General features: G+C 37.1%; 1 protein-coding gene across 1 annotated transcript in view; it reads right to left on the bottom strand.

Moving 5' to 3' along the window:
* GABRB3 (gamma-aminobutyric acid type A receptor beta3 subunit) overlaps window positions 1–26,142 on the bottom strand; it is a 248,384-nt gene that overhangs the window by 46,423 nt on the left and 175,819 nt on the right. Inside the window, exons 4-5 of the mRNA XM_029951805.1 lie at window positions 4,167–4,249; window positions 1,900–2,037 (exon numbers count right to left, since the gene is read on the bottom strand). Of these exons, the coding sequence (XP_029807665.1) occupies window positions 1,900–2,037; window positions 4,167–4,249 (221 nt within the window). The remainder of the gene's footprint in view (window positions 1–1,899; window positions 2,038–4,166; window positions 4,250–26,142) is intronic.

Here is a 26,142-nt window from a genome sequence, read left to right as displayed (position 1 = left end):
TGCTCTATGCATAGTTTAAGTATTATCCCCCACATCAGAAGTATCTATTTGGGATAGTTTCTAGCATATAAATACCTCAAAGAAAGACAAAGATTGCATATAGAAAGAAATGGCCCCTTAGTGTTTTGAGGTAGGGGATTCAGGAAGGCCATTCTAAGTAGCTGCATTTCCTTGTGGAAGCACTGCACACATCTTTCTGATGAGACTGCATGAAAATGCAGTAAAAGATCCTCAAGGCAGCATACTAATGGCCACAATGGTGATTTTCAAGACCAAGGCAGGCTTGGGCAGATTATTCCACTGATAGAATACTACCATTATGTTCTGAGAGAATCTTCTGCTTGTATAACTTGTGCATGGAATAATTTGAATCCTGGATCTAAAATCAGTAAATCATTGTATCCAATGCATCACAGGGCAGATTTCATGATTGTAGAAACCATTGCTTAACAATAAGCCAATGTAATTGCTGGCTCTTACTGTCAATCTGAGATGAGTGCTTCAGAGACTACAGAGATACCTGTAACGCCTCTTGCAAAAGAGGATAAAGTGGCACTGCATAAAATTTGGACCATGTTGGTGCCTTAAATATTCAAGCTTTTGTCCATATTCTTGCATGTCCCATTGGTTCTTAGAAGCTGGGGTAGAGAGGAGGAAGTTGGTGCTTAACTCATTGTTCATTTACTTGAGGACTATTGTTGCATGCCTAGGACATGACAGGCATTATACAAGGTGAGGGTGGTGTTGGGAGTAAACCATGACCAGGACAGGCCCCTCCTAATGGATATGTATCCTTGAGGTCAGAGGCAAAGCAGAGCTTGACGGTAAGTGCAGCATTATGGGAACACAAAGCAGCCACTTAATCCAGCTTGGGGAGGCAGCGTGTAAGTGTGTAAGCAGAGGAGAGTCAAAAAGCCTTTCCAGAGGAAGTGGCAACTAGATTAAGCTAAAGACTCAGTCAGAGGTGACCAGGCAAAGGAGAGGCAAGTGGCTATTGGTCACAGGCATTCCAGCAACAGGCAACAGGCAGAAAGAGCAGGGCTTCCTTGGGCTTTATGAATGCCCTCACGGAACTGGAGCTAATTGCCCCCCACTTGTTATTGTTGAAGTATACTGATAGGAGAAAACCTAGGTGGAAGGTCTCAGCTCTGTCTTTATTTAGCATTTTAACCCAGCATTGTGGTCTTAATAAAACCTTCCAGATTACAAAGCACTTTTGTTTATTATCTCAATTATAATATATGAACTTTAGAAGGAATGTAAAAGTAACAAGAAAGCACTGCACAATGTTAAAATACATGTAATTTTAATTTAATGAAACCTCAGCAAGGACAGACAGGAGAGCAGAAATTACCTTCTCAATCTTTAGATAGTTGAAACAAAGATGACAATGAAACTCAGGCTGGGGCAAACTTAACTAGACAGTATCAAGAGAAGATCATATTTCAAGAGTCATTACTGAGGGTGGCCCTATTTCTTAGACCACCAAGGCTGACTGATACCCCAGAAGTGGGGGAAGGTCTCTTACTTCTGGGAGGGGAACAGCACTACTTCTTCAGATCTTCCTCCTTCTCCTTTCTCTCTTCCTGTCTGCCTCCAAGGCTATCAGTGGACTTGCCTCTGCCCAGAGATGAGAGTTCCTTATGTTACCAAATATGAGTTGGATAAATTTACCCTAATCTTCTAACTTCTCAGTAACCCTCCCATGAGTGCACCTCCTTGTGAGGTGATCTTTCCTTCCCATCAAAGCTTACCAATCCCTTTAGATACAGAAAAAAGGAATACCTAAGATGATGAATTACTGATGATGGTACATCTTTGAATGACCCAGTTCTGTGAGTCAGTTGCACTAGGAGACCATTACTGCCTAGGCTGCCAGTGAGTGAACACAGGACTCACCTGTGGCAAAGACAACATTCCTTGAGACCAGACGATGCTCCACAATAGAGAACTGCGGGAGCTCAATCCTCTCCACTCCAGTGACAGCCTTATCGCCGCCGCGCCAGTAAAATTCAATGTCATCTGTGGTATAGCCATCTGCCAGGAGAGAGAAGCAGGGACATGGCAGGAGTGAATAATCATCATTTTGTTTATATGCAGGCTTAAAGAAACTGTAATTAATAAAATGCAATAATGGCTTGCCCATATTTGAAGTAGATTTGTTTCATGTACTTATCTATGATAAAAAGCATCATCAAAGAACAAACTTTTGAATACTTTTGGTTACTACCTCTGCTGTTTTACTTGTACCACACTGGCACTGAGAAGTAGAGGAGCTGGGGAGGCTGAATGCTCTCACCAGAATTCTGTTGTAAGGTTGATTAAAACTCAGACCTAGAGAAAAATACCCTATCAGTATAACAGACATTTTTTTTATTTGAATGTATAATACAACATAAGGCAGACACACAGTATTTAACAAGTAGACCAAAGCTATGAGGATGACTGCTCTCCATGGCAAATGTCATCTCCCTTGTCCCTTCTGCTTTCTTCTCTCCTTGGATCATGGTGGCTACAACTTTTGTCTCCTCCCTTCTCTCTGACTTCCTTATACTCCTTTCACATCGGGCAGCCATGACAATGGTTCATAACACACACACATCTTATCAAGCCACTCTTCTGCTTAAATTCCTCAAATGTTTCCCAATGCAATTAGTGAAACAAATCCAACTCCTTACAAGGATGCGAAGAGTCTACAGACTAGCCCCTCTATGTATTGTGAGTACATCCCTCACTCTCTCTCTTACCCAGCCTGAAACCACTGGCCTTCTGGCCACAGCTCAGACAGCATACTGTGTCCAGTAGTGTGTCCCTACCCCTTGTGTAGAGTGTTATAATTCCCTACATTTCCATCTTGACTTTAATAAAACATTTGTATATGTGTGCAGTCAGGTCACCAGAAAATCCCTTCTTCCCCTCAAATGCTTTAATTATGGATTTTCTCTAATGGCTCTGAAGTGAAGGATTCCTCACTTTGTGAGGAAATGTCTTTGATAACAGACTTTCCTGCCCATTCTTGCCCGCAATTCAAACATCACAGTAACAGAATCTGCATTCTCTGAGGCTACACAGTATGTGTTCAGAAATTTGGAGTAGGAGCTGCTTCTTTATTTAGGTCCTAAATTTGCCTTCCTGAAATTTCCATCACCTCACTGGGAGTTGTGCCTTCTGGCCACAAAGAATCCACTTGACTTCTAAGATAGCCCTTCAACTACTGGGAAATTATCTTTCCACTGAGTTTCCTGTCCTCCAAACTAAATCTCCCCAGATGATTCCATTATGCATCTCTTGACATGATTTCATGTCCCTCACTTTCTGAAGCATGGCTTTCAGAATACTTGGCAGTGATGTAGTGTGGAAGTGAGGGGCACAGGAGGGCCAACTCTATACAAGATGAAAATATGTGTACACCCAGCACAACTTTCCAGTACAATTCCTCACAATGACACTTCTGACAACAAATACTTCAGACTGCAGTCATTTGTCTTCCCCCTAAAGAAATATGACAAGACTAAATCTAATTGAGACTAATTATAAACCAATCTATGATAGACCAAGATAAGTAACAACAGCAACAGCAACATCTGGATATGCCAGGAGATGTTGTTCAGGTAGCATGAGGGACACTTGTTTGTTAGATTATAGAGATGAAGTTTTCATCCCTCACAAAGAAGTATTCAACACTGAATTATCAATAATGCATCTGAATCCCTTAAAATTGAGAAAATTGCCAAAATGCAGGAATAGCTTGCTTGTAAAGCTGAGTTCCTGAGGGAAATGAGTTTTACTCCAACTTTCCAGCATCCCAGGAGTACATCCACTCATGTGTGATGAAGCATTTTGTGAGAAAATTGCATCTCAGTGTTTGTTCTCTTCTCACTGAATGGACCAAAATGAGTGCTTGCTTCCTTATATTTCAGCACAGCAAGCAGACTCTCTTAATCAGATTATATAGGAGAACTTTTTTATACGGAGTCTCTGTCTCTATTTCCATCTCTTTGTCTCTGTCTCTCTCTCATGATAGTAAAATTTGGAGGGTGGAAGTTTAATCCTATATTTAAGATAGTTAAAAACTATGGCAAGAAAATTACACATGCCTTGGAAAAGATACCAAATAATGATGAGGCCTAAAATATAGTTAATGAAAAAGAAGTACAGATACCCACAGCTTTCAATTTCCAGTGTGCAGTTCTGCTCATCCAAGGGATATCTTCTCAAATCCATCATGCATGCTGCGGTTGTGGTGATTCTGAAATACACAAATGAGGGCAGATATTAAAGGTGGTATAAGGAAATGTAGCAGATAAACTGCCTTTAGCTAAACAATGAGTAATGCCCATGTATGCAAAGTACACTTGATTAAACATATTTCACAATGTATACTGAATGAATAACTTTTCAGTATCCTATAGGCCAGCTTTATCAAGAAAAGCAACATAAAAACTTTAAATCTGATAAAATTATTCATTATTTATGTTGACTTTGGATAATCAAGGGCAGAGAAAGGTGTTTATAAGGAAACTTTTGTCCTCAATTTTTATAGCACAGTTTTATAGCACAAAGAAGACTTATGTTCAGTAGCACCACTGATTAGATCAAAATTGAAATCTTTGATTTTTCATGTAAATGTCTATGTAGCTACAGATTCATAGGTTGCACTTTGGAAATCCAGCCAAGCTTCTGTTTGATCCTATTTTATTACAGTTGTCTATTTGCCTGGATCCTAATGCTTCAGAGTTTCTCACCATAGATCATCTATCCTTTCAAAGAAAATATTTGGTTATTGATTTTGAATGAAAATTGAGTCGGTTAGCTTTCCTTGAGGTCATATGCAGCCATGGAAAGAATTTATATCATGGCCCAAGGACAGTTAGGCTTCCACCATGCAATGGTTACATCTTATAGATTTCTAAATAACTTCTAGAAATGTCAAGTTCTTTTCCAACTCCGTCTACAGCCTCATTTAGGAAAACCAACCTACACAAAGCCTCAGTTGAAATGCAAATCAGCCACTATGTTTTATACTCTTTTACTCCAGAATCCCACCCCTTTTTAACCACAGTTACAGATGACTGAACCATTACTTGATCAAGAATCTATGATGTAGCCTGAGTTAAAAGGCAGAATGGAACTAAAGGAATTCTCTTCCATGGAAGTGCAGAGCAAGAATGAAGTTGACCTTGCAAGTTCATGAGTTAGAGGATTGTGATGTTATTTTGAAATTGGAAAGTGAGGCATAAGAAAGCATAATAGAGGTAGGGAAAATGCAGAGAGTTGAGAGAACAGTGGTCACTACGGCTAGGTCACAGAACATGGCCCTGCAGAGTGTGTACTATATATTTCAGGGAAGAGCATTTAATGGATTATGTGGAATTGTGTAACTGCCAGCACTCATTATAGCCATTTGGTGGTGGATCAGAGGAACGAAGAAGTAAGAGTGTTTCTTCTTGAGATTTCTAGAGTACCTTGAATTCCCAACCACCTTCCATATTCCACCTTACATGAAGCCCAGTACTCAGCTTTCTCAAGATAACCGTCCATATGAATATTTTACCATTTTGGGCAACATAATAAAGTTCTGAACCTATCAGCAGATCTTAAGCAAAACACCAGTAAAACACTAGACATGTGCCAGTTCTGTTGGGCTGGTGTCACTTAACCTAAGTGAAGTAGTAAAATATGTACTTCTATTAGCATATGGATAAGAAGCAGGTTGAGAAAAGTTCTACTCTTCAAGGGTAAGAAGAGCAGTGAATCATAGAGCAGTGAGCAGTCAACATATTTGGCAATCATGGATAAATAGTAAGTTATTCTCTAAAAATACTATGCAAGTGCCATGGACACATGCTATAAGCCCCACACCAATGGTGAAAGTGTGTACTTTCCAAATGTCATAATATTTTCAGTTATCATTCTAAGGAGTGGATTACAGTCTATAATCCAAAGCAACACCTAGTTCTTTGGTATAGTTTCCATAGCACCTGACTTTCTGGACAACTGAAGACCCAGCCTCACACTTAAATTCTGGCATGTTTTATGCAGGAGTGCAAATATATACAGATTGTTTAGGGACTCACACTTATTGTGACATTATGTAGTGTGTTTCACGGGCATTACTAGAAGGGGAACATGATCCTGCATAATACTGCCAGAATGAGAAGCTCTTTTCCTAACTTACTTGAAGAATAAAATAAAAACATGTATTTCTACACTTCTCCGTATGAAAGAAATAACAGAGAAAATCCTTTCATGGTGAAAAGTAGGACACGAGAGCCTACTCATGGTACAAAAGGTAGGCATAAGGATGACACAGTGGAAGGAAAGAGGTCTGTGTGCCTTTGGGACAGAAAGGCAAGAAAAGGGAAAGGAGGGGTGGGCAGATGGATCAAGAAGGGTGCAGCACTCCAGAACCTCTCCTTGAGCCACAAAACCTTCTTGCCAGTTGGCTAAATTTATAATTGCTTAGGGAATGAAATTTTTGCATGAGTTGACCAAATTCTGAGGCCTGAGGCTTTGCAGAAACTATGGGAGGGAATTTGAGTATTCAGAATTGAATGTTCAAGCCTAGTTAATAGAAGTAGACAAAGGACAGGGAAGCCACAGTGACTGAATTCCATTTGCCTAACTCCCAACATCTACCCACAACTTTTCATATTTTCCTCAATAAGCTTTATTTGTCCTGAGAGGAGAATTTAACCAATATTTAGCTCCACTTCCACAACCCTCTGTAATTTGAGAATTCCATTCCTATTTCTAAGGATTAGGGTCATTGAGAAACATGACTGGCTAAGGATTTCTGCAGTATTATTTCTTAGTAGATACTTTCCTGGAGGTGTCAGTGTTTCTTTTTTGTTTTCTGACTGAGAAAGAAAGAGAGAGAGGAAGAGAGATCAGTGATTTTAGTCTCTAAAACTGCGATTTATGCTTATAATAAAAAACAAAACAGAGAAAGATGGTAGCCAAGTGACAGAAAAAGTGTCTACCATTCAATATGTCCTTTCTTTACTGTCACATTTTGAGGGTGTTGAAAGTATAAATTTAAAAAAAGGATGGAGAAGTGGGGAAGTGATGGGTAGAGGACTAGGAAATGCTATAGAAAAGGATTTTGCTTTATTATTTCAGTGCTCAGTACAGCATGCAGTCATATCTTTATGTAATGTTGGTTGAGAGTTTACTTTATATCCCACTCTATGTTCAGCCCTTGAACACTCATGCATTTAATTAATAACCATATTATGGAGGTGTTATTACCATTTCCATTTGGAAGATAAACCAAGACTAGGAAACAGTAAGTAGGTTGACCACATCTACAGTGCTGCTGGAAGGCAGATGCAGCTTTCAGATCCAGGCAGACGGAATCCTGTACTCTATTACCTCTTTAACATCTCTTCTACCTTAAAGTATGACATACTGTATATTCAACTTTTTAAAAGGCTATTCAGGGTGTGTGGTTCTTGTTGAAGATCAAAGAAGATAGAGAAATTTGTATAAATTATACAAATTGTGGAAATTATATGTATAATGATCTATATACACATAATGTATACATATATAATATATAGACACAGAGAGATCATGTATATAATATTCTTATCATATATATGACAAGCTGTAAATACAATATGTAAATGAAGGTAATAAATATTCTATATGCTACACATGCACTAACAGTAGTGATATTTAATCCATTGTGGAAAAAGGTAGAATTTAGTAGGTAGTTCTGCTTTTATAAGTGATATATTCCTAAAGATATGTTTAACAGTCAAAAGTATGAAAATTCAAGGAGTAAACTAAAAGTTTATATGAGGAACATTATCCCCAGTAAATTTAAACTTCTGGGGCACCTAGGTGTCTCAGTCAGTTGAGCATCTGGTTTTGGCTCAGGTCATCATATCATGGTTTGTGGGTTTGAGCCCCTCATCAGGCTCTGTGATGACAGCTAGCTCACAGCCTGGAGCCTGTCTTTGGATTCTGTGTCTCCCTTTCTCTCTGACCCTCCCTTGCACGCTCTCTCTCTCTCTCTCTCTCCTTCTCTCTCTCTCCTTCTCTCTCTCTCTCTCTCTCTCTCTCTCTCTCTCTCTCTCTCAAAAATAAGTAAAACATTAAAAATATTTTAAATTCTATTATGAGGTATATGCCATCTTTGAACACCATCTATAAACTATCAGTATGTATCCTTTGCCTGCACAGCCGAGTGAGGAAGCCTGAGTCAAGGAGACTCATGGCTTTTAGCATGTTGCAAGGTTTTCACTTTGTCTCAATTACATTAAGATTATGAGCTGTACTTTGGTGTCAGCACTTCCAATTTTAAATTTCCGGCAATTGAAAATAATAATAAGGGCAGATGCAAATTCTTCATGTCATCGTACAAATGGAGAATTCTCTACAGAACACATGGAGAGGCTGCTGTGGACATGTTTCTGTTGGCTGATCAGGACATTTAATTACAACAAATATTTGCCTGAAATGTCCACTTGTCAGTCCCCAAAAGCCCTCCTTGCCAATGCTTCTGGGAAAGGTGGACTATAAGCAGAGTCTGGAATCCTTACGTATAGTGAATCATTTAGGCAATGTACACAATCTCTTTACTAAATTGTACTAATCTTTTAGATTCATGCTAAATACCAGACAGGACAGAGATGAAAATGTCCTTGACTAGCATTCTTAGAGCCCTTCCAGACCTAAAGTACCTCAGCCCCAGCTATCTCTCCTCTCATTACCCCCATTTAAATGTTTTCATTACACTTAGAACAACTTGCAATTGAAGCACCCTTCTATTTGTTGACTCACAGGTCCCTTTTACTTCCTCAGGAGAGTCTGAAAGCAGGGCTTTTTCTCTCCTGTTTGTGGCCATCTCCCCAATGCCTGGAATAGTTCCTATACGCATACAGTAGGTGTCCTGTAAATACTCATTGAACAAAAAAATGACTTGGAAGATATGGGGGCCAGGCATAAGCACACAGCATGGGACTCAAGAAGTGGAAAGAGAAAGAGATATCTTAACTTTTCTTGGATTAATCCCCAAATCTAAGTGCAAGAGGCACCCTGCCCTCAATCAAGCACTCCAAGCAAGAACCTTGGCCCTGAACAGTTACTGATGCACTGAGAACTCAAGATGCCTGGGGGACGCCCCCTGTGTTAATAGCCAAGTGGTCTCTGTGAATTATTCTGCTGCCGAATGAATTCTTACCAGGCCATTGTTGATGCTCATGAGTTTTATGGCCTCCACTGCAATGAAGATCACAGCAAAATGCAGCCATCAGAGGAGTTCTGGCCCTTTGATCACAATCTTGTTAAATGAACAGGACCCAGGAGCAATTTAGAAGCACCTCCTGTGTGACCTCTGGCTTACACTTGGGATGCCTAAATGTCTGAGAATTCTGGGCAATTGTTGTATCTATGGTCATGGGAGAGCAGCCAATCTGGGCTATTGCTTTACAGGTAACGATTTAGTCCTTTACAACAGCTGTATGGGAACTCATAGTCTTCTTCTTCCTGATTTTCCATATGCCAAGTTCATCAGGCATTTGTCCAAGAATAGGAACTCAGATGTTAGGGTTAAGGGCCTAAGTCAAATAATTCAAACTTACTATGTATTATTCTAAATCAAGCGTTTACTATTCAATGTGGGAAAATGCAAGGCATAAACCAACATTTACGTTATTTCAATTTTTGTTTTGCTTTACAAAAATATAAGAAAATATATTCATAACACTGTCTGAAAGCCTTTGTTACACAGACTTATTTAGCTTGTTGCTGGGAAAGTTGTTGAATTAAGTTAATTGTGTTGGCAGCTCCATTCTTTCTTTGCTTCCCACTATCCATGCTCTTATCCATGTCATTTGCAATTCTCTTCACTAAAAAAAAAAAAGCTGTCTGTCCACCTTATGAATGAGGTCCAACTTTGCAACTCATTTTGTTTGCCAGAATATGTGGAAGTGACAATGCGCCAGTCTCAAACTTAGCTCCCAAGAGGCATTCTGTTTCCAGTCTTCTTTTGTGCTTCTGCCTTTGTTGTGAGAAAACCAAGCCCAGATGAGTCCACTGGTCTTAGGCAGAGAATGCCCAAGTGGATAAGCATGGAGGTGACTACTCATCTCTGTAGAGACCAACCACCCCCAGGTCCATGAGTGAGCTATCCAGGATGACTAGAGATGCTCACTAATTACACAGACACACAAGCAACGAGAACTTACTATCCTCTGGCATTGAGACTTTCTAGCTGTTTGTTACACAGCAGCATTGTGGCACTAGATAAGAGATACAACAATCAATCCCGGTAACAAGATACATATAAAAGCATAAATTCTCTTATGAAAAATGGAAATCACAACCTGATACTTCTCAAGAGTGAAATAAGATAGCCAATCCCTTAGTAGACAGCATTTTTCTAAAATAGGATCACATAAAGGCACCTGGGTGGTGCCATTGGTTAAGTGTCCTACTTCAGCTCAGGTTATGATTTCATGGTTCATGGGTTCAAGCCCCATGTTGGGCTCTGTGCTGACAGCTCAAAGCTTGGAGCCTGCTTTGGATTCTGAGTCTCCCTGTCTCTCTGCTCCTTCCCTCCTCATTCTCTGTCTCTCAAAAATGAATAAACATTAATAAGTATTTAAAATAGGATCATATATCTCTATGTTTCAGCATAAATTCACTATCATTTAAAAAATATCAATCTTGGTGAAATGAGTAGTCATATCAGGCAAATGAGACAGGCCCTGATGTATCTCTTTCTGATTTTCAAATAATATGGTGATAAAGCAACACAAAGGTCAAAATTGGTAATAGTGCTGAATTGAAAACCAAAGCCAACAGAAAAGTTTATGCCAGATACTCAATCATCTGCCAGGAACAGAACTGTCAAAATGGATGAATGAGAAAGTTTTTGAGGAGAATATCACAAGCTTAAACTTCTGAAGAGGAAAAGAGGAACCAGTTTGAAAGAACCAGGAAAGTACTCCCTAAGTATCTAGAACTGATAATGTCAATTGGCGGAGTTTCACATCTAGAAGTATGTTGTCCAAAAGTATGTAGACACTAGCACATGTGATTATTTTACATTCAAATTTTATATGAATTAAAATGAAATAAAAGTTGAAAATTCACTTCCTCTGATGCACTAGTCACATTTCAAGTGCTCAACAGTCACATATGGCTAGAGACTACTGTACCAGAGCACAAATTTTAGAACATCTTCATCACCACAATGAATTCCCCTGGAAAGGGCTAGAACAGCCTTGAGCCAGACAGAATAAGTGGGCTGGCCTTGCCCTGTAACCTAAACTTCCAGTCCCTCTTTCTTTCTTTCTTCCTTCCTTCCTTCCTTCCTTCCTTCCTTCCTTCCTTCCTTCCTTCCTTCCTTTCTTTCTTTCTTTCTTTCTTTCTTTCTTTCTTTCTTTCTTTCTTTCTTTCTTTCTTTCTTTCTTTCTCTATAGCTTTAGAGGACACAACTCTCTGGTTGAAAGTGGTTGGGGAACACAGTCAAATGCATATAACCCATGAGTTCAAATAAATGTCATTGCTACCAACAGCAGATACCTACGGGGCTTGAAAACCATGTGTGCTAGAGTAGAAGATATCATTCCAGACTCTATTCAAATTACCATACATTACGTCTGACTTCAGAGTCTACTCAGTTAACTCCGTGGTCAGAAAAGAGGTCCTACTCTGACTGAATGCAATTAGGCATAACAAATGGAACACATTAACCAATTTTTCAGATTTATACTCTAATAGGCTAAGGTTTCCAAGGTGAGAATGAGGCTGAAGGACACGAGGGTCACCATATCCATAGTCTCACTAGAAAATCACTTTGTGTCTGGGATATATCCTACATAAGGATAATCATGAATAAAACAAAGAGGTGTTATATGAAAAGTATGGAAGCATTGAAAATGAAATTTGAAATTTGAAATATTTGGAAGATATATGTCTGGTAGTCAAAAGGCATGAATGCATATGTGCTCTCTTTAGAACAAGAACAGGGAGACATAGGGAAAGAAGGGCCTGAGATAAAGGCATAGATAGAGGCTGTTAAAGCTAAGAAAAGAATGTTAGGATTCTCAGCCATAGACACTGAATTGAAATTTATACTGAAGACAGAAACAGCAGAATTGACACTGCTGAAAATAATTTAATGATGTAGATGACTTCTAAAACTTTAATGGACATACAAATCACAGAGGGTTTTTGTTAAAATGCAGATCCTGAGCAGAAGGTCTGGGGTCTGCAGTTCTCAGTTTTCCAGATGCCAGTGCTGCTGGTGGTCTGGGGACAGTAAAGTGGAAAACAGAAGGCAAATTTGTAGAACCTTCCTAAGGGTAGAGGAAGAAGACAAAGCTTTGAAAACAGAAGATGATAGGTAAAGGACAGAAAATGGTATGAAACGACTTTATTAGACAAACAGCGAAAACAAACAGCATACAAGTCAACAAATAGTAGAATTAAACATGAAACAATAAAGAATTATTTTTAAATATATGTAAAAATTACCATTTACACCATTTTTAAGTGACAATTTAGTGGAAAGTACATTCATATTGCTGTGCAACTATTACCACCATCCATCTCCAGAAGCTTTTCATTATCTCAAATGGAAAACTCTGTAACCATCAAACACTAACTCCCTATTCTCTCCTCCCACTGGGACCTGGTAACCTCTATTCTATTTTCTCTATAAATTTACTTATTCTAGATATCTTTCATAAGTAGAATCATTTAATATTTGTCCTTTTGTGCCAGGCTTAGTTTATTTATGGTGCTTTCAAAGTTCATCCTTGTCATACCCTATATCAGCATTTTACATCTTTTTAAAGCTAAATAATATTTTATTGTATGTATATACTGCATTTTGTTTATTCACGTGTTGATGCACATTTGGATTATTTCAAACTTTTGGTTTTTGTGAATAATGCTGCTGTGAAGTTGGTGTACAACTATCTGCTTAAGTCACTACTTTTGTTTCTTTTTGTATGTACATAGAACTGGAATTACTGGACTGTACAATAATACTATATATTTTTTTGAAAAATAGTCATATTGCTTTCCATGGAGGCTGAACTGTTTTATATTCCATCAACAATGCATAAGGATTTCATTACTCTAAGTTTGCCAACACTTGTTTTCTTTTCTTTTTCTTTTTAAAATAATAGCCATCCTAATGAGTGTGAAATGGTGTCTCACTGTGGTTTTGATTTTCATTCTCTTAGTGACTAATAATGTTAAGTATCTTCTCACATGCTTATTGGCAATTTGTGTATGTTCTTTGGAGTCCTTTGGCTATTTTTAAAGTGCTTGATTTGTTGTTGTTGATTTATAGGAGTTCTCTACATAATCTGATAACCCTTATCAGATAAATGGTTTGCAAATATTTTCTCCGATCCCACTAGTTGCCTTCTTAGAATGTTGACTGTGTCCTTTGATGCACAGAAGTCTCTGTTGTAGTCCAATTTGTATTGTTGTTGTTCTTGTTGCCTGTGCTTCAATGCCATATCCAAAAAATCATTATCAAACCTATTGTCATGAAGTTTTCCCATCTTTTCCTAAGAGTTTTATAGCTTTAGCTCTTACATCTCTGATGCATTTTGAGCTCATTTTAAATCTGGTATAAGCATGCAACTTCATTCTTTTATATGTGGATATTCAGTTTTCCCAACACTATTTATTTATCCTGTCCTTTATTCATTGAATGGTCTTCCCACCCCTGTCAAAAATCATTTGCTTATATATATATGAATATATATATATATGTTTATTTTGGACTCTATTTTATTCTACTGGTCAATGTGTCTGTTATTATACCAGTATCACACTGTTTTGATTACCAGGGCTTTGTAGTAAGTTTTGAAATCAGTAAATGTGAGACCTTCATCTCTGATCTTCTTTTTCAAGATTGTTTTGGATATTTGGGGTTCCATGATTCTGCATGAATTTTAGAATGGGGTTTTTCATTTTATAGAAAAAAGGAATGGAGATTTTGATAGGGATTGTAATGAATCTGTAGATCACTTTATGTAGTATTTTCATCTTAACAATATCAAGTCTTCCAATCAATGAACTCAAGCTGCCTTTCCATTTAATTATGTCTTCTTCAAATTTCTTAAGCAATGTTTTATAGTTTTAGTGTACAAGTCTTTTGCCTTCATCATTAAATTTATTCCTAAGTATTTAATTATTTTAGATGCTACTTTAATAGAATTGTTTTCTTAATTTCTTTTTTTTGTTCATTTTTGATATATAAAAATGCAATTGATTTTTATATGTTGATTTTGATATCTACAGTTTCATTGAATTTATTTTTTAGATCTAACAGGTTAGGGAGAGGTGTTGCATGAAATCTCTAGGGTTTTCTACATAAAATCATATTTTCTGAACAGAAATATACTCCCTTTCCAATTAAAATAGATATAGCATAAACAGAAATCCTTGTTACTGATCTTAAAGGAAAAAAATTCAGCATTTCACAAATGAGTAGGACTAAAATTGGAAGTTTTTCATGTATGGTCCTTATCACGTGAAGGAATTTCCATCAATTCCTACTCCTTTGCCCATTTTTATCATAAAAGGGTGTTCAATTTTGTTAAATGTTTTTTCTGCATCTATTGCAATGTGGTTTTTTTTTCTTTTTGCTTTGTTTATGCTATTTTCTGATGTTCAACCATACTTGAATCACAAGAATAAGTACCACTTTATCATGGCATATGTTGCTGGATCCCACTTGCTAGTAATTTGGGGGAAATTTCTGCATTTTATTCATGAAGGGTATTCTTATGGGGTTTTCTTATAGTGTTTTTTTCTGGCTTTGGTGTCAGGGTAATTCTGGCTTCACAGAATGAGCAAGGAAGCATTTTTTCCTCATCAATTTTTGGGAAGAGTTTGGCATTTTGTGGGTTAATTCTTCACATGTTTTAACTGGGGGTATTTTTTTTGCATGTTTGGTAAACCACACCAGTGAAGCCATTGTGTCCAGGGTTGTTTTTTTGTTTTTGTTTTTGAGAGTTTTTTTCAAGTTGCTGATTCAATTGCTACGCTAATTATTTATTTAATAGTTTATTGTCAAATTGGTTTCCATACAACACCCAGTGCTCTTCCCCACAAGTGCCCTCCTCCAATACCACCACCTCTCCCCCCCTCCTCCTTCCCTTTCAACCCTCAGTTCCTTTTCAATAGTCTCTCAAGTTTTGCGCCCCTCTCTCTCTTCAACTCTCTTTCCCTCTTCTCCTCCTCCTGGTCCTCCATTAGGTTTCTCCTGTTTTCCTGTTAGACCTATGAGTGCAAACATATGGTATCTGTCTTTCTCCACCTGATTTATTTAGCTACACTAATTATAAGTCTGTTTAGATTCTTCTTCTTTATAATTCAATTTTGATAAATTGTATCTCTATAAATGTGTCCATTTCATCCAGGTTATCCCATTTGTTGGCATACAATTTTTTCATAGTATTTGCTTGTAAATCTTTTTATTTTGTAAAATTGCTGCTAATATTCTCCTTTTCATTCCTGATTTTTGTTATTTGACTCTTCTGTGTTTTTTTCTTGGTCTAACTAAAGGTTTGTCCACTTAGTTGATCCTTTCGCTGGACCAAATTTTCATTTCATTGATTTTTCTACATAGCATTAGTACTCTCTATTTTATCTATCTCTACTCTACTCTTTATTATTTTCTTCCTTATACTAGCTTTCATTTTAATTTACTTTTAGTTTTTTATTTCCATAAGATATAAATTTGGATTCTTCTTTTCAATATATATGTTGACATGTATAAATTTCCCTCTTAGCATTGCTTTCCAGCATCTCAAAATTTTGGTATTATTATAAATCCTTATAATTCTCATTTTAATTCTTCATATATTTGGAATTCTGATGTCTGGTGCATATATGTTTATAACCATTAAATCTTGGACAATTAACTCTTATTATCAATATATGGTATTCTTCTCTTAGTATTGTGTTTGACCTAAAATCTATTTTATTTCATATTAGTATAGCCACCTCAGCTCTCTTTTGATTACTATATATATGGAATATATGATTTTACATTCTTTTACTTTAAATTTATTATGTTTTTAGAACTAAAATGAGTTTTTCATGAATAGAATAAAGATGAATCCTGTTTTATTTTTTTATCCAGTTTCTAATCTTTAGCTCTTGTATGAAGAGTTTAATCTATTTATATTTTTATGTATGTATGTATGTATCTATCTATCTATCATCTATCTATTTATTTTAGAGAGAGTGAGGGAGGGAGGGGCAAGAGAGAGAGAGACAGAGAGAGACAGAGAGAGAAAGAGAGAGAGAATTTTAAACAGGCTTTATACCCAGTGCAGAGCTCAATGTGGGGCTTGACCTCATGATCCTGGGATCATGACCTGAGTCAAAATCAAGAGTTGGACACTTAACCAATTGAGCCATCCAGCCACACCAAATCTATTTATATATAAAGTAGTTGCTAATAAGGAAATATTTCTTTCCTTTTGCTGTTTTCTGTATGTTCTATAGACTTCTGTTCCTTCATTTCCTTTATCTTTCTGTTTTCTTTTTAATTTACATTTTTTGAGATATTTTGATTCCCTTCTCATTTACTTTATGTATATCCCTTATATTTAAATTTACTTATTTATTTTGGGAGAAAGAGCACCCATGAGAAGGGGATGGGCAGAGAGAGAAGATGAGAGAGAATACCAAGCAAGCTCCATGCTGTCAGTGCAGAGCCCAATGTGAGGCTTGATCTCATGGACTATGAGATCATGTCCTGGGCTGAAATCAAGAGTCAGATGCACTTAACCAACTGAGCCACACAGGCAATCCTCCTTTACATACATTCTATAGATATTTTCTTTTTGATCACCCTAGAGATTATATAGGACATCGTAACATAATAATCTAATATGAATTAACATAAGCTTTACTTTAACTACATATAAAATCTTTACTCAATTTGCTTTGCACTACCTTATGTTATTGATGTTACAAATTGCATCTTTATACATATGTACCTAACAACAAAGCTTTATAATTATTTTTAAACTTGTGTCTTTTTAATAGCAGAGAAAATGCAGTTACAAAAAATTAAAGTAATGCTTTCATTTACTTTTATTGGATATCTTTTTATCTTCATAACCTTCAAGTTACTGTCTAGGATCCTTTCATTTCAAATTGAAGACACCCTTTAACCTTTCTGGAGGGGCAGGTCTAGTGGCAATAAAATCCCTCAGCTCTTGTTTACCTGGGAATTTATTAATTCTTCCTCTAGAAGGGCAGTTTTTCAGATTTAGAATTCACTTTGGATAGGTTTTTATCTTTCAACAATTCAAATATTTAATCATTCCACTGCCTTCTAGCCTCCAAGGTTTCTGATGAGAAAAAAAAAGGCCAATAATATTTTTTGAGGCTCCTCTACATAAGGATGAGTCACTTCACTCTTGATAATTTAAATATTCTCTTTGTATATGTGATATTTCATGTTCGATTATATGTCTTTGTGTGGGTCTCTTTGGTTTTATCCTACTTGGAACTCATTGAGCTTCTTGGATTTGGAGATTCATGTTTTTCAACTTCAGGAATTTTTAGCCAGTATTTCTTCAAATAATTTTTGAACACCTTTCTCACTCTCATCTCTTGGTGTACCTGATGGTTTCTTACAAGTCCCTTAAGTTTTGTTCATTTTCCTTTGGTCATATTTCTTTCTCTTCTCCTACTTGATTTTAATTGTCCTGTCTTCAAATTTGCTTATTCTTTCCTTTGGCTCCTGAAATCTGTTGAAAATCCTTCTAGTGAATACTTCAATTACTGACTGTTATTCAGCTTCAGAATTTGTTTGGTTTCTCTTATAATTTTTATCTATTTATTACATTATTTTCATTTTATTCATATATCATTTTCTCAATTCTCTTAAGTTTCTTTGTCCATGTTTTCCCTCAGCTCTTTCATCATAGTAAAGACAGACAATTTAATCTTCATCTAGCAAGTCCAATGTTTTGGTATATTCAAAGATGGCTGTGTCAATTTATTTTTTTCCTTTGAATAAGTCATGTTTTATTTTTTCTTCATATGTCTTGTGATATTTTTCTTGAAAATTGGGCATTTGATTATTATAATGTTACAACTCTGACAATCAAGTTTTTTCTTCTCTCTGTTCATTTTTGGAAGTCTTTAACAATTCATTTATTTTGAAATACTTCTAATCTTTTTTTTTTAAACCTTTTCTTTGTCAGTATAATCAGCAAAGCCTTTGTTCTATTAGTTCATGTTCAGCTAAAGTTTTAACATAAATGTCTTTGAATGACAAGAGCTAAAGTAAACAAAGACCCAATAAAAATAAATAAATAAAAAGAGAACAGCCACCTCTGAGTTTAAGGATTGAGCAAGGTAAAAACTTAAGGTACTCTCAAGACTTTTTTGAGACAATGTTTTGCCTGAGTATATGCATAGTTTTCTTTATTCTGAATACCTAACTTTTTTAAAAAAAATGTTTATTTTTGAGAGAGAGAGACTGAGTGTGAGCAGGGGAGCGACAGAGAAAGAGGGAGACAAAGAATCTGAAACAGGCTTGAGGCTCTGAGCTGTCACCACAGAGTACAATATAGGGCTCAAATTCATGAACCATGAGATCATGACCTTAGCTGAAGTTGGATGCTTAACCAACTGAGCCACCAGCCCCTCCTAATTGTTTTGAATAAACTGATTTCTTAGGATCTTAATTCAGAGTATTCTTTCAGCCTCCCACATTTATTTTATATTCCTACCCTGAGTCTCTTGCCATAGACATCGATGGGTTTATAGACATGTTGTAGCCTTTATGACCAGAACCTGACTTTTTTCCTGCCTGCATTTTGAGTTATGCAAAATGGAGATGAGCACCTTGTTTCAGTCTTTCAGGTATCTTCCAGACAGTTTAGAACATATGTACACAATAATTTACCTCCAGGGCAAGGGAGAAAACTAGTAACTGGGCTCCTACCTGCCCCTGCACCAGGCAGAGGATGGGGAAATAGCAGGTAAAATATCAAAAACTTTCCAACTCTTTTGAATATAGTATTTTATTTGGCATTTGGTTAGATTCTGCAAACTTTAGAATATTTTAGAGGTCCTACAAAGTTGTTTCAGACAGCTTCTGCTTGTTGTTGATATTTCTGTAGAGAAACAAGAGCTTGAAGTTTCTTTGTCTGCTATTTTGTTAATGTCAATAAAGAAATCTTTAAAATCAAGAGGGGGAGGATGTTTATAGAGATAAAACAGAAGTTAGCAAGTAGAATTATGATATAAAATAAAAAACTAGCTCTTTAAAATATAAAGAAAATAAATATTTCTTCATGCTACTGAACAAAAATTAAAATGAAAAGGGGACTATAACAATGTGTTCTAAGGGACAATGCACATGTACATGATAATTAATTAGAAGGTCCAGCTAACAAAGGAAATTTCTCTGAAAAACATGAATTTTCAAGATTGTTGCAAGAAGAAAGACTGATAAGTATAACAGAAATTGAAACCATGTGTGCCAGGGTAGAAAATGTCATTCAAGATCATATTCAAAGTGCCACACATCTAAAGAAAACATTTCATATGATGTGTTTATTTATAAGTAATTTTTAAAAGTTCTTACAGGAATACTAATCTTTTTAGAAATGGATATTTACTATATAATATAATTTATTATAGAACATACTAAAAGAGAAGAATCTTCTTGATTCATATTATGTCAAAACATAGCATGAAATATAAAGACAGATATAATCTATTGATATATTTAAGAGAATCTAAATGGTATATATCACAAATGTGTGAGAATGCTCCACATTACCATCTCATCATTGGACAATTTACTAAGAAATTTAAGTAAATTGGCTCATGGGTCTTAGAAGCTTCAGTTAAGTCATAGATTTTAATAAGAGTCAGGGTAATGAGAGAGAAGGAATTAGGCTGGGAATAGATTTCTTGGGACAGTTTCCAGCCATCCTTCTGGGAGATTAACTCTTTTATTTGGGACTCTAGGAGGAATGGTGGCTGTTTCACATTTGGGACAAATAGAGTAGTTTTGAGGTACCAGAATAGAGGAAACTGAATAGAAATGGATTGTCATACTAGGAATGCAAGCATATTTTCTATGGATTAAACATGAGCTCTATGGAAAAAAATTAAAAAGACTTAGTTATCTTAGATCCACTACAACAGGACTGCCCAGGTGGCAGATTGATAGAAGCTAACAATGAAAGACAGATTCCTACAGCTGAGAAAAGGGTTCTAAGGGACTCCATGAAATAAACACATTTCCTACCCTTCTATTCCCCCAACCGTCAGTGCTGGTAAACAGACCAGCTGGAGAAGGGTTAGAAGCTGTTAAAAGTGTTAATTATCAGTATCTTCTAAGTCCAGAGACTATGAACCCAGAAGAAAATGGTATTAGTTCAAGTAAAACTTTTCTTACTTATTTTCCCTCCAACCCCTAACTCTTCATGATGGGAGAAGTCATATGTGCATTGTCAACCTGAGTTGTGGAGTGGGGATGGGGTATAGAGGAGAAGTAGACTTAGAGGGGCGTCAACCATTCTTCCTTTGCCATTACAGGCTTCTAGTCTAAAATAGGGCTTGGTTGCAGAAAGGGAAAAGAATAATGCTAAATCTGAATTTAGTATTAAACACTGACTTCATAACTGTGTAACATAAAGATGGAAAAGAATTATTACTAAAATGTTGGCAGAAAATCATGAAATCTGCTCAAATTTTACCCAAGGTGAAGAAATTTCATACCTCAATGAACAATTTATAAGGGGATAGTGGATGACAAACAAAACTGCATTATGACGAGATCACAAGGTATGCTTAAAACCAATAAACTCTTTGTCAAAGGAATTCTAAATGGACAATGATAGCAACATATTTATTGATATCTCTCCTTACGTGAGGGAAAGAAAAGCAAAAATAAACTATTGGGACTACATCAAAATATAAAGCTTTTGCATAGTAAAGGAAACCATCAACAAGACAGAAAGGCAACCTAGTGACTTAGGATATTTGTAAATACATCTGATAAGGGATTAATACTGAAACTATATGAAGAACACAACTCAACATAAAGAAAACAATTTGATTAAAATATTCACAGAGAAACTGAATAGACACTTCTCCAAAGACATACAGATAGCTAATAGAAATACCAAAAAAAAAGTTAAATATCACTAATTATCAAGAAAAACATCAATCCATCATCCTTCAATCCTCGAAACCACAATGAGCCATCACCTCACACCAGGCAATGGCAAATATAAAAAAGATAAGAAATAAAAACTGTTTGCAAGGGCATGGAGAAAAGAGACCCCTTCCCCCAAAGCACTATTGGTAGGAATGTAAATTGGTGTGACCACTGTGGAAAACAGTATGGAAGTTCCTCAAGAAATTAAACATGGAAATTTCATATAGTTCAGTAATTACACTATGAATACTTACTTGCCCCCTCCAAAGAAAACCTTTATTCAGAAAGATATATGCACCCCTATGTTTATAACAACATTATTTAAAACACTCAGGATGGGGCACCTGGGTGGCTCAGTCGGTTAAGCGTCTGACTTCGGCTCAGGTCAGATCTCACGTTCGTGGGTTCGAGCCCCACGTCAGGCTCTGTGCTGACTGTGGGAAGCTGCTAAGATTTAGCTGCTTGGCCATTTACTAGCTGGAAATGTCACTCCCTGAAGGGAATTACAAAAATAGGCAGGGGAGCACCACTCCCGGACAGAGGAGAAGCCAGAAGAACAAAGATCAATCACCTACAGGAAGGGTGGTATCAGCCCTTCAGTGCTGTGCTAAAAACCTTAGTTTGGTTCCTCTTTTACTCCAGTCTTAATCCCTTAACCCTGTTTCCTAGCAACCGACCTAGGTCAGCTGCCTTGTTTTCCCGCCTCAAAACCTTTATAAGATACAGTGTTTTCTGAATAAAAAGGAAGAGGCTTGATCAGAAACCGTGTGTTGTGTCCTTACTCTCTGTGCTCCCCCTTTCTGCCCTTTCTCTCCCTCCCTCAGGAACGAACCCGCAAGGATTTACCGCCCTGCAGGCCAGGGTGAAAGACCGGACAAGTGATGCCCCAACGTGGGGCTCAGTGAAGGAACACGCCAAGTGGCCCCCAACGTGGGGTGAGTGTAGGAACACGACAGCTGACAGCTAGCTCAGAGCCTGGAGCCTGCTTCCGGTTCTGTGTCCCCTTCTCTCTCTGCCCCTCCCCCTTTCATGCTTTGTCTCTCTTTGTATCAAAAATAAATAAAACATTAAAAAAAATAAAACACTCAGGGTATGGAAGCAACCTGTGTTCACTGACAATTGGCTAGATAAAGAAAATGTAATGCATAAACACACAAAACAGAATATTACTTAGCCATAAAAAGAAATGAAATCTTGCTATTTGCAACAACATGGATGAAATTACAAGGTGTTATGCTAAGTAAAGTAAGACAGGTAGAAAAAGACAAATACTGTAAGCTTCCACTTCTATGTAGAATATAACCAAGCAAGCAAGCGAACATTAAATAAACAAACTCGTAAATACAGAGAACAAACTGGTGGCTGACAGAAGGGAGAAGGTGGAGAGATGGGTGAAATACATAAAGAGACTTAAGAGGTACAAACTTCCATTTATAAAATAAATAAGTCACAGAATGAAAAGGACAGCACAGGGAGTATAGTCAATCATATTATAACATTGCATGGTGACAGATGATGACTACAAATATCATGGTAAGCTCGAGAAACATATAGAATTGTTTAATTAACATGTTGCATAGCTGAAATTAAGAAAACATTCTATGTCAATTATATTTTGATAAAAATTATAAATTATCCACGAACAAAAAAAATGCAATGGGTTTTAAAGAATATTTCCCCAAATCAAAACCACACTGAGATACCACTTCACACCAGGCAGAGTGGCTAAAATGAACAAATCAAGAGACTATAGATGCTGGCAAGAATGTGGAGAAACGGGCACCTTCCTATACTGTTGGTGGGAATGTAAACTGGTACAGCCTCTTTGGAAAACACTGTGGAGGTTCCTCAAAAAATTAACAATAGAACTCCCCTATGACCCAGCAATAACACTGCTGGGTTATCTACCCACGGGATACAGAAGTGCTGATGCATAGGGGCACATGTACCCCAATGTTCATAGCAGCACTTTCAACAATAGTGAAATCATGGAAAGTGCCTAAATGTCCATCACCTGATAAATGGATCAAGAAGATGTGGTATATATATATATATATATACAATGGAATACTACATGGCACTGAGAAAGAATGAAATCTTGCCATTTGTAGCAAAATAGATGGACCTGGAGAGAGTCATGCTAAGCAAAATAAGTCAGGCAGAGAAGGAAAGATGCCATATTTTTTCACTCATAGGTCTAGCAGGAGAAACCTAATAGGGAACCATGGGAAGGGGAAAGGTGCAGGAAGAGTTGGGGAGAGGGAGTGAGGCAAATCATGAGAGACTTTTGAATGCTGAGAACAAACTGAGGGCTGAGGAGGGAGGGGGGATGGGGAATGGGGTGATTGTCATGGAGAGGGGCACTTGTGGGGAAGAGCACTGGGTGTTCTATGAAAACCAACTTGGTAATAAACTATCTAAAGAAAAAAAAAAGAAAAGAAACCAGTATTTCCCACCATGAAAAAGTAAGATTTGTATGAGGAATTAAAAAATGAATGAAAGTTGGGAATTAATTGCATTTGAATTACAGGTTAAATTAGGAAAATAGAGAGTGAATTAATAAATTTATCTTTACTTCTGATATATAAAGAAAAAGTAACCTAGGGTCAGAGGGTCAATTATCTGATTCATAATTAGTTGATGAATATAAACTCCATAATTTTGTGAAATCTGTGTTATTCAACTCATGGTATAGTTCCCAGAAATTAATTAGTAGTATGTGTGTGTGTGTGTGTGTGTGTGTGTGTGTATTTGAGAGAAGGAAACAGAGCTCTCATGAGCAAAGAGAGACAGAGGCCCAAAATCTTAAGCAGACTCCAGGCTCTGAGCTGTCCTCACAGAGCCCAATGTGGGGCTTGAACTCACGACCCATGAGATTATGACCTAAGCTGAAGTTGGATGCCCAACCAACTAAGCCACCTGGACCCTGCTTCAGATTCTGTGTCTCCCTCTCTCTCTGCCCCTCCCCTGCTCACACTATCTCTCTCTGTCTCCCAAAAAATAAATAAAAGACATAAAAAAACTAAATGTCATGGATGAAGGACCTGAATGTTAGACAGGGAGCCATCAAAACCCTAGAGGTAAAAGCAGCCTCCTTGACCTCAACTGCAGCAATTTCCTACTTGACACATCCCCAAAGGCACGGGAATCAAGAACAAAAATGAACTATTGGGACCTCATCAAGATAAAAAGCTTCTGCACTGCAAAGGAAACGATCAAAAAAACTAATAGGCAGCTGACAGAATAGGAAAAGATGGTGGCAAATGGTATATCAGATAAAGGGCTAGTATCCGAAATCTACAAGTAACTCACCAAACTCCACCCGAAAGACAAGTAATCCAGTGAACAAATGGGCAGAAGACATGAATAGACACTGCTCCAAAGAGGGCATTGAGATGGCCAACAGGCACATGAAACAATGCTCAGCATCACTTATCTTCAGGGAAGTACAATCAAAACCACACCAAGGTATCATCTCACACCAGTCAGAGTGGTTAAAATGGACAAATCAGGAAACTATAGATGCTGGCGAGGATGTGGAGAAATGGGCACCCTCCTACACTGTTGGTGGGAATGTAAACTGGTACAGCTGCTCTGGAAAAGAGTCTGGAGGTTCCTCAGAAAACTATCCATAGAACTCCCCTATGATCCAGCGATAGCACTGCTGGGGGATCCACCCAAGGGATACAGAAGTGCTGATGCATAGGGGCACATATACTCCAATGTTCATAGCAGAACTTTCAACAATAGCCAAATCATGGAAAGAGCCTAAATGTCCATCACCTGATGAGTGGATCAAGAAGATGTGGTATATATACACAATGGAATACTACATGGCAATGAGAAAGAATGAAATATGGCCATTTGTAGCAACGTGGATAGTCCTCAAAGGTGCCATGCTAAGCGAAATAAGTCAGGCAGAGAAGGACAGATAACATATGTTTTCACTCATAGGTCTAACAGGAGAGACCTAACAAGGGATCATTGGAAGGCAAAGGGGGGGGGAGAATTAAGGAGCAGGAGGGAGGCAAATCACGAAAGACTCTTGAATCCTGAAAACAAACTGAGAGCTGAAGAGGAGGAGGAAGGTGGAATGAGGTGATGGTCATGGAGTGGGGCACTTGTGGGGAAGAGCACTTGGTGTTATATGGAAACCAACTTGACAACAATCTATTAATTAAAAAATAATAAATAACATGAAATTTGATTTTCTATAGGCTTGAGGGATGAAGTAAATAGATAGGTTATTTACAGTAGCCAAATAATGATAAAGTCTGAAACAGGTGTCACACCCTAAATATGTAATTTATTGCTGAAAGGAGTAAAAATTGGCATAATCCCTTTTTTAGAAGCAATTCACCAATACATTATTTACTTACATAAAAGTGATTGGGAAACAGTGACAGAACAGTAGTTTGGGAATTAAGCACACCTATGCTCAAATCACATGAGCTGTATTAGTTCTGTGAGCTTAGGTCTTTTCTGGCAGAAAAAGATACCTGATCGGACTACTATAGAAAATACAGTTTTGGAAAAAGATGTCCACCCAACCAATTAGGTGATTTAATTTGAATATTGTGAAGTAAGTTGTTGCTTCATCTTAACAGTGCATTCAACCTCTTAATTATAAAAATGATCACTTTAAGAATTTTGAGCATTTTTAATAGCAAGTGGAAATGTTACAATGTATTTTCCAACACATTTTTTTAATAAGCTTTTCAAGTAGAATATTGCTATGCTGTTTTGATGAATATGACTCAACCTTAGATTATCAGGTGTTTCTTGAAGCAAATCAAATACTATTTTGTGAACCCATTACCAATTCCTAGCATAAGAAAAAAGGTCCAAAGACAAATGCATGATCTGAAGAAAAGATCATATTACAAAGTTTACTCACTGGTGCAAGGTGAGATATTCAATGACATCAGTTGATCAGCCGGCTAGAAAAAAAA

This window comes from Suricata suricatta, chromosome 9 (genome assembly GCF_006229205.1).
Source record: "Suricata suricatta isolate VVHF042 chromosome 9, meerkat_22Aug2017_6uvM2_HiC, whole genome shotgun sequence".
NCBI lineage: Eukaryota > Metazoa > Chordata > Mammalia > Carnivora > Herpestidae > Suricata > Suricata suricatta.
The sequence above is the reverse complement of the archived record's forward strand: the minus strand, read 5'-3'. Positions and strand labels throughout refer to the sequence as shown.